Raw genomic sequence first — 10,207 nt, forward strand, 5'->3', positions numbered from 1 at the left:
ACTAAAACAGTACTCAAATTTAGGATCAAAAACTTTATAATTTTTTTTCTTGAAGAAAAAAACAACAAGGTTTTAAGTCAAACAAATGGAAATAAAAAAGTTCTTGAAAGATTGCATCATTATATCTGTTATCAAGTAATAATAGGATGTTTTAACTCTTGGAATATACATTTTATTTGAAAAAGTATTATTATTATTGTTTTTAAAAACAAGCATCCATGTTTAACCATTTTGTATTTTCAAGATGATACTACAATATTCCATAGTAAAACTTGAAAAAACGATGGTATTTTCTTCCAGAAACATAAAATTAACTGATAGTTCTATGAATTTAATCTCTAACAAATGAACTACATTCAATCAATTATTTATTAGAAAATTATACTCGTGATCATGATATCAACCAGTGATTCAATAACTAATCAAGATAATATTAATAATCATTCTATAAATATACAAAATAAACAATCAGATATTGATCAAAGTAGAAATCGTGATCCTAAGTATGAAACAATTAATCAATTAGCTAAAGATACATTAAATATTGATTTACCAGAATCACAAAATTCAACAAATCGTGCACTTTTTGTTTTTTCAAAAAATAATCTAATACGTAAAGCAGCACGAAGCATAATTGAATGGGGATATCCTTTTTCATTGATTATTAATAATAAGGAAGTTAGCATTAGTAATAATTATGCTTTGTTTTTCTTCTATGAAAGTTAAATTTTTATTGTCGGTATATCATCCATAGATTGTTAAGAATGTTGAAATGAATCTATTACTTTCTAAGTGGTAACTATTTACTCATGGTAGAAATAAGTCAGTTTTCAGTAGGTTATATCATGGATTGAATTTTGCTAGCAAACCATTGAAAGCAAAGTAATACTCGACAGATATTTTGTTCTATTATAAAATGCCTTAACAGTGCACATCCACGACTACACCAGATGTTTAGAACTTCACCTGGACGTCTAATAAAGTGTGCTTAATATTTAGATCGCTAAGTTGATATCTGAGTGACATATCTAACTTGAAAAAAGTTAGTAATGTTGCCAAATTATTAACTCTTGATATTGCATTTCAATCGATATGGTTGATCTTTAATAGTCAAGCTGTTTTACTGAAAATAATAAAAAACTTACATCTTACGGTTATTCATTAATGAGTGTATGATTATAATTACTATAAAGATTTTATGAAGAGTATCAAATACCAGTTTTATACAAAAATGATAATAAATTTAACTATGATATTTCAATGTTCAGTTTTTGTAATACAGTTTTCTACTTATATATCAACGTATTAGTATTAAAAAGAAAACTTATCAAGTTAGACATTACTGTTTTCGCAATTTAAATTTGTCGAAGTGTCAATTGGTATTTAAATCCATTTCTCTTAGGGTATTATTTTATTAGATAGACATGAATCTTCTTAACTTATTATACATTAAACGACAGATATTAAAGTCTTACTTACTTACGCCTGTTACTCCTAATGAAGCATAGGCCGCCGGCCAGCATTCTCCAACTCACTCTGTCCTGGGCCTTCTTTTTTACTTCCATCCAAGATATTTAAGTCATTCGGCTTGAAACATTCTACAATCAGTTTTAGTTTGCAACGAAATTTACTTTTAGTAGTTAATGTTTAGAATATGTCATTGTTCAATTTTATTGATATAAACTGTAAGGTTGATTGTAACAGTGCTATAGTAGTAATACCAGTCATGTGATTTATTTTGTTTTAAAGCATCATATTTTATACACTTTTAATTAAATTTTGTTAAATAAATAACATACGACTGAAGCCTTGTTAGAAAAATGTTCTTTTGATTTCAAATAAAAGTCAGGGGAGAATAAAGAGATGTTTCATATTAGTAGCTGACGTTTCAGAAATGATCCATCTAAAATTGTATCAGTCACTGAACTTAGCTATGATATAAGCTATCTGTAGCAAGTAAATGATCTCTATAAACCTCTTATTCAAATAGAATATAAGTTTTATTATTAGTTGCGGAGTTAATAAATTCACAGTTCTGTTATACTACTATTATTTACTAAGTATTATTTTTTCTTGTCTAAACAATTAGTTAATATTGATATTATTTAATAGAGTGATTTTTCAAGTAAGTTTCCAAACATTATTCTGATGAGTTATGATGGTTTGATTTTTAATTTAATTTGAAATTGATAAGATTATCACGTTATTGATAATTTTGACTGAAATTCAATCAGTCTTGGTTGGCATATGTTCATCCGGTACAGATTGATTCAATAGAGCCAACGGAATAATACAATCAATTTCAAATTGAGTTACAACTCATACTTCTTACACAAATGAAAGCTACCTGGACTCATTAGCTGGTTAGATAACTCAGTGGTGTTTGAAAACATCGGTACTGGGTTAGAAACTCGGAGTGAATATAATTACTGCGACGAAGGTACATTTAACTAAACTCATTTCCTGAATTCCGTCGTTAGTCACATTCTCACTTTTCTTTACTAAATTCACATTTTACTTCACTTATTTACATTCAGTATGACATCTTTAATTCATTTGATACTTTTCATTTGTGTTATAATAAAGGGAACATTTTATGGTTCGTGCAGAAATCGATAAATTCATCATAACTAAATAGAACTTTAACTACTATAATTCAAGTCAGAGAAATCAATGTTTTCCCACTTATTATCACTGTTATCGGTCGATAGTAAGAATGATGATGGTTGGGTAAAGTTTAAAATCAGTCGGTCAGTCATCATTTTATGAATAAATAATTATTAATATAAAAATATCATGGGAAGGGAATTAATTATTCGTTAAAGATGAATCATATTTTCCAAAAAAATCTGTTTAAAGACAGCGTTTGGCATTCGATAAAAAAAGTCAGTTAAATTTCCATTTAAACCATGAATTTTTATAGAAATTAATATTTAGCTTACAATTATATAATTAACCATTTGGTATATTCAATTATGACGAGTTGCTTATTGGATAAAATGTAAATTAAATTGACGTTTGCAGAGAACGGTACTGGATTCGAGTCCCAGAGTGAAAATCAACTCTCAGATGCAGGTACATCCAGCTGACAAGTCCAAAATAGGATGAAACGCGCATCCTGGATTCCACTGCTAGCCACTATCCATCTTTGCTTATAAATGAATCAGTTTGTAAGTTTTAATCAGTATGAAGTTAAAGCTTCACTAATAACCATGTGATTAACACTGACTAATTTGTAGACAGAAGTCTATCAGGAAACCTTTGATCTATGGGTTTTATTCATTGACGGAATAGGATGACAAATATTCTACATTCATTGAAGCTAACTAGATACACTATTAACTTTCAATTTAATAACTTCAATGTACATAATTCATAGGATTTTGTGTCGGTTATTCCTTGTAGACTCGTCATATGAGAAAGTTTTAAATCAAAACAATTAACTATCCAACATTTTAGTAATTTCTTGAAGATATCTGGATTTCGAACATAAAAACATTTTCCACTATACATTTTTTTCCATACAGTCACCTTAGTAAACTAATTTGTTTGTATTTCCCATAAAATTGTATTATTGACAAATTAAATAATAATGGTATAGAAAATAAGTTCTTTTGTTTAATATGACGAAATATATTTAATTCGTTGATCAATATATATATTCAACGTTGAAGTTTTCTCATATTCATATACAATTTGAGTACTTTGATGCAATCGAAAAATACACACGAACATTGATTAGTAAGGTCACATTATTGTTAAACAGATATAATGTACACTAGAATATGATAAGAAAAACTTTTTCTCTTTTGCTAAATATTTATATTTTCACTAATCAATCAATTTGTTTCTATATTAATATAAAATAGAGTCACTTGTTAAGAGCATAATTATTTACATTATCGTAGTGATGGTGATGGTGTCATGATCTTTACTGTTTTATATGTAAAGCTTAGTCTAATATTTAGTTCGATTCAAATTATATTGAATTTTTGGATCAATTTTTTTTATTGCGAATTTATTATGGTGAAAACGAATTTTTCGTCCTAGTATGGGACTCCTCAGCAGTGCGCATCCACGATCCCGCACCCCGCGAGATTCGAACCCAGGACCTATCACTCGAATCTCGCGGGGTGCGGGATCGTGGATGCGCACTTCTGACGAGTCTCATACTAGGACGAAACGGCCATCTAGTGCTTGTAAGTTTTCCATGGTGGTCTAACTTCAATTGACTCATGATTTGAATCTGTAAAATTTCTAAAATCTCCACAAACCCCTTCTGAAGAAAGCGATTTTTGTTCAACGAAATAAAAGAATTTTTTTTTAATCTTGTAAAAACCTTGATACTATTTTGGACGGAAATGAAATATAACACGATTAAGACTCATTAGATTCATATTCAGTAATTCGATTGTATTTGTATTACAATTAAAAGTTAGGCATTTGAATAGTTGATATGAGAATGAAGAAAGACAGTGATGAATATTGTAAGAATTTTTGTCAACTTTGCTGTCATGGGATCCATAACTTTATGAAATGAATAAATTTATTGGTATAAAACATATTTTTAAGGCGAAACTACAATGAATGATTTAAAGTATGTAGTAAGACCAAAATACACAATTATATTGATTCGATTAATTAATTTAATGATTAATAAAATCTTATTATAATGAATGCTCTAAATCACCCGGTTAACAAAGTACTTTATGAAATAAAGTCATACAACATACATTATTGAGAACATGATGATTTAGTCAGTAAAACCACTCAACTCTAAACCAATCTCAATACGAAACACATAAAGCAAATATCATTGAAATGTCATCAATATAACGTTTTGATTATGAGAACACGAATATTTGTATTTGTGATGATTAATTCATTGAATGATTATCCTTCACACGTTCATCTATGTGTGTCTGTTGCACAAAGTTGACTCAATCAACTTTCAACATTTCCAACCACATTATCAACCATTCAATTTGTTCTCGTTTCTTTAAGACAAACGATGAGTAGACAGTCGAATTAGGTGTGTGCAGTTGCTTACTCGTTTACACTTTTTGTAAGATACTATCTTTGCTATTATACGTTACCGGAACGTGTATAAAAAGCATTCTATTGCATATCCATCCATTGTATTCTCATTGCTGATGGAGTATGAGATTGATTTCACAATATTCTACTGACGATTCATGATATGTTTTATCAACTGAGTGATAACTCAGTTAATCAGTAGTGAGACAGAATGTAGATTGCATTACTTGTATTGCGAAATATGAAGAATTGAATTCTTATCCAATGTTTAAACAATATCTTGTTTCAATAGTTAATTCACGAGTCAATTGAATCCAGGCCACCATGAAAAACCTGGAAGCTGTTTCGTTCTATTTTGAGACTCCTCAGCAGTGTATTGTATTTTTTGAATGTTCATAATTTATTATTTGATGAGATGTACTTTTTTACGCTACTGGACAGTTCAGAGTAAATAAGTAACCATTGTTCTGGGTTTTCAACACTTCCTATGTAATACCGAGTAGCAGTATGAGGCTTATTTTTTGTTTTGAAACCTGAGTTAATAAATTTGACGGAACAAACAGTATTTGCTGGCTATATATATCTATAACATATCTAAGTGGATATAAACTGTCCCAGTGATTTTGTTTAGTATAGAAATTTTTCTATTAGATATAATCTCACATGATTTGTGAATAATAATGGTAATTTTTTTCTAAAAACTGTTTCAACGAGTGGTTTATTTAATCAACCAATAGTCTTATCAGATCACATCAGAAATTGTTTATTCAATAAGTGGCTTATTTTCCATTGGATCATAGTGCAAAAACATCGAAATGTTAATTAAGTGTTTTTGCAAAAAGATTTAGCATGGTTGTTGTATAGATATTTATATACTACAATTTATATCACAGAATAATCGTGATCAGACAACTATTGAACACTAGGAAGCATTGGACGGTTGTCTTATTTATGTGGGCAATTTTTTCAAACCGACTATCTATGATTGAACTGAGGGTTGAACTTCATATTTGTAGGCTTTACAGTGGGTCTATAAACTCTGAACATCTGAGTTAGTTTTCAAATAGCAAAAGGGACCATTGATGTTATTGGAGGATAACAAAAGAAATTCATTAAAGAAATTTATTCTCTTCGATGATTTGATTCCCTCAAGATGTACAACCACATTTATAATTAGTTTATTTGCTGAAAATAGTAATCTGTGGTGAAATAAAAAAGTGTTGAATCCGATTCGACAGCTTAAGTCGGAACGCGATTTTCCTAAACTGAATTGTCTTTATTCTTCATAAAATTTAAAACTCACTCGTTTAGATTTATTAATTTATATTCCTACATACTAAATTTTTATCATATGCCCACCAAAGGATAACTTCAAGAGATTATTCTAGGAGTTTTAATTAGAAACCGTGATCAGTGGAAATCGACTTCATTGATTGTAGGGCAGTTTCTCACTGGTACTGTTTGATGGTTTAGAAATATTTTGAATTGTTTCAACCATGTAAAGCATTGTACATCAACTTGGTGGTTGAAACATTAAGTTCTCACTGTGAGACGTCAAGCTGAAGGTTTAGGTCCTTTTTTAAATTTGTGGATAAATACTGTATGTGTCATCGTGGGATGGCGCATACCAACTGTTGAGTACTGTCTTATTTTCATTAGCTGTTGAACTAATAAATGTCTGTAACGTAAAATTACAAAACTCAATAAAAACCAATGCCCCAGCGCTAAAAATGCAGTTTATTATATGTGAAAAATTCTTTTTCATTAGTACATAATTTTTGTGGTTTAGTAATACACTAAGAGATAGTCCAACTTCAGTATAACGTCTTCATCAATGTGTTATTTTAGCTAGAGTTTGTTTTTCATATTATGAATTCTGATAATTTCATAGTTTTTGAGGTAGTAACTAATGAAATAAACAATGTGTTATTTTCGACAAGCTTCTTTTCGGAGATTTATATTTTTAAATTAACGACATTTGTTGGGGTAGGATTGATTTATTTAACACCTGGAGGTCCTCTGAAACAACCAATGAAGGATAACAGTTTATAAGCTAGTGGAATAAGATTCATAGTCAGTGAAGAATCGAAATCTGTAGTTTTACTTAAATTATAGGGATATAGTAAACATATTACTGTAACTGAGAATATCATTGTTTGAAATCACAATTAGGAGGAAATAGGTTGAACAGATTTCATTAGCATACATGGTGGGAGTTTGAATTTCTCGATTTCTTGTCTTCTTTATATTCCGGACTGAATATGACATATGGCATTAACTTCTTGACCGTACTTCTTAATATTTACTTGCAATTCATAAAAGACTAAACTTTTACATAATGGCCAGTAGTTGAGTCAAAAAAATTATCTTAACAAATAGTTGTAAATATCATAACTGTTAAATATAATGTTTTGTTTTTCCAGTTTTTGAACTAAATGATGTTTAGTTATATGAATTCTGTGCTTAGATCTCAATATCGAATGTAATGTTCTGATACAGATTCTCATGAATGATGTGGCGACCTACCCGAACATCTTGGATATCTGCTCCTGCCATCTAGATATTTCGACACGTTATCTAATTTTTTTGGTTTAATACATCACTATGGTTACTAATAAAATAATCTGTTCAGGTGCATTTGTGAAAAATGTGCAACCTTTCGTTGTACAGGTTATAAAAGGTCCAACCGGAGATACTGTGGTTACCAGCAATATGAAGCGAAAAGAATGTACATTATTTAGATGTCGATTGACTAAACTGCTAACTTCTAACTGGCGATCACTCAGTATTTACTGTCAGGATTGATCAAGAAATAAGAAAAAGAAAATTATTGAAATACTTTGATCGCTGAAAAATTCCTATTATATTAAAACACAATTGTATGAACGAAGAATATTCTTTTCAATGAATTTCTCATCAGGTTCTACAATTCATAGATCCAGATTAATAATCCATAAAATTGGCCAGATTGAAGGCAGAGTACATCATTTGGAAATTGTAATATGTGAATTGAGAATTGTCGTTTGTCATATCAAATCAAATCGTTAATGTTGGGATGACTAATATGAAGTGTTAACTTGAATCAGTTTATAAGTGAAATGAAATTGTGAGATAAATTATCAGAATAAATATGGTCAACATGGGGTGAGAGAGAATAATGGAATAAAAATCAGAAATTACGTAATATGTAGAATAATATGAATTAGGTCAGATATAGTAGATAGGGGTGAATGCTGAATAAATTTCTCGAAAAGTTTGTCAAGTGTAATAATAATAACAATGATAAAGATAATAATAATAGTAATGATAATAGTAAGATAAGTTTGGGACATAAAAATGAACATTAATTACATTACGTTACCATACTATAAAATTTATCATTAACTAGTTGGCCCCAACGTTTGTAAAAAGGGAAGCTGACCATATTTCTTTTGTATGCAAAGTTCTGGCTATTTGATCCGAATAGCAATTTCTTCAGCCGTCTTCAAGATTCTCAGTCTGACGGAACTAGGTACACTTCTGTTAACACGATATATTATTGCAAAAGATTGTTCCATGTTGGTTATATGTCCGTTTGTACTATCTAAACTTGGATTATTGATTTGGTTGTTTATTTATTCTCTGAAGAAGTGGCTTACATTAAGTCACGAAACGTCAGAAAATCTGATCTTTCTACTCGGAGTCATAGATGTGCACTGCTGAGGGCTCCCACAATAGGACGAAACGGCCGCCCAGTGCTTCCAGGTTTCCCATGGTGGTCTAGCTTTAATTGACTCATGATCTCAACTGTTGAAATTACTACAATATTAACAAAACCCCTTCTGATACATTTATTTATTCTGTAGAAATTTTTATAAGTGAATTTTATTACCTTTTATACGTTTATTGTTACTTAAAATGAAGTATTAAATTTAAAAAATCAATATTTAGGTATTTAGCTAAACTGTAACTTAAAACTAACAACATGAACAAGTAATTTAAATAATGTTTAACACTATACAGAAGGATTTTACTTCCTTTCATTCTTCTTCCCCTATTCAAATAATGTGAATCATATTGGAATAATAAGAGTTTTAAAATAGATAACTTGTCAGATTCACTTTATTCTATTCAATATTTCGGTGATTATATATATGAAAAGATCTGTGTATTTTTTCTATATTTTATAGAGCACATTTTAGGTTGATATTAGCAACAACTTATGTGACATTAAATAAACCAGTTTTTAGTTCCAAAGTTTAAAAGAAGTCAACCAATAAAAAAAGGTACTTAATACAGATATATTTCAAATTTCACAGTAGTGTATTAAGTTTGATAGCAAAAGAGAATAATATGAATAACTTACTTCTTAACTAAAATGAACTGATTTCTTTTAATTTAACTATTTTATATTTAAGTACAATCATTTAAACAATAACTTAACTATCAGTTTAGGGGTTGTGGAGATTGTTAAGTTTTTGATTGAAATCATGAGTCAATTGGTTGAGGTTAGACATTAACACCACTGGATGCCGGCTCAGTGGTCTGGTTGGTTAAGCGCCTGGCGCGAGACTGATCGGCGCCGAGTTCGAATTTCGCGGGGTACGGGATTGTAGATGTGCACTGATGAGGAGTATCACACTAGGACGAAACGGCTGTCCAGTGCTTGCAGGTTTTCCATGGTGGTCTATTTTCAATTGACTCATGATTTCAATCAAAAAATAACTTAACTGATGTACAACTTAAAATGTCAAATTTAAGTTTAAATTTTTTCAAACAAAGGGAATTTGTGTATTATTATCAATGGTATATATATATATATATATATATATATATATATATATATATATATATATATATATAAGTATTTCTACAAAGAAAACAATGGAATATACTAAAATGTTTTTTTTGAATAGAGTTTTATTCTTTGAGCTGGTAAGAACAAAACTCCATCAAAATCATTCACCTGAGCTACAAAACTTCACCATCTCAATACTAAAAAATATCGATAACAAAAATGAACGAATTATTCTTTTCTTCTTTTTCTTTTTGTTTAATCTTCTTTAAATTGTCCAGTTGTATTTAACTATTAGAACCGATCAATATTTTATTTGATCAATAAATTATGTCACTGTCAATGAATAATATTGTTTTTCAAATGAATAAATAAATGGCATTAAAGTTGGTAAAG

General features: G+C 29.4%; 1 protein-coding gene across 1 annotated transcript; it reads left to right on the forward strand.

The window, feature by feature from the left end:
• Positions 1-393: 393 nt before the first annotated feature.
• CACNA1B_2 (Voltage-dependent N-type calcium channel subunit alpha-1B) lies at positions 394-9,223 on the forward strand (the record flags this gene model as incomplete). The annotated part of the gene is made up of 5 exons (XM_051218422.1): positions 394-678; positions 2,113-2,125; positions 4,573-4,604; positions 8,301-8,349; positions 9,207-9,223. The coding sequence occupies 5 exons, from the start codon at positions 394-396 to the stop codon at positions 9,221-9,223; spliced, it is 396 nt and encodes a 131-aa protein (XP_051073569.1).
• Positions 9,224-10,207: the final 984 nt, after the last annotated feature.

The sequence above is a fragment of the Schistosoma haematobium genome, chromosome 1, assembly GCF_000699445.3.
Source record: "Schistosoma haematobium chromosome 1, whole genome shotgun sequence".
Taxonomy (NCBI): domain Eukaryota; kingdom Metazoa; phylum Platyhelminthes; class Trematoda; order Strigeidida; family Schistosomatidae; genus Schistosoma; species Schistosoma haematobium.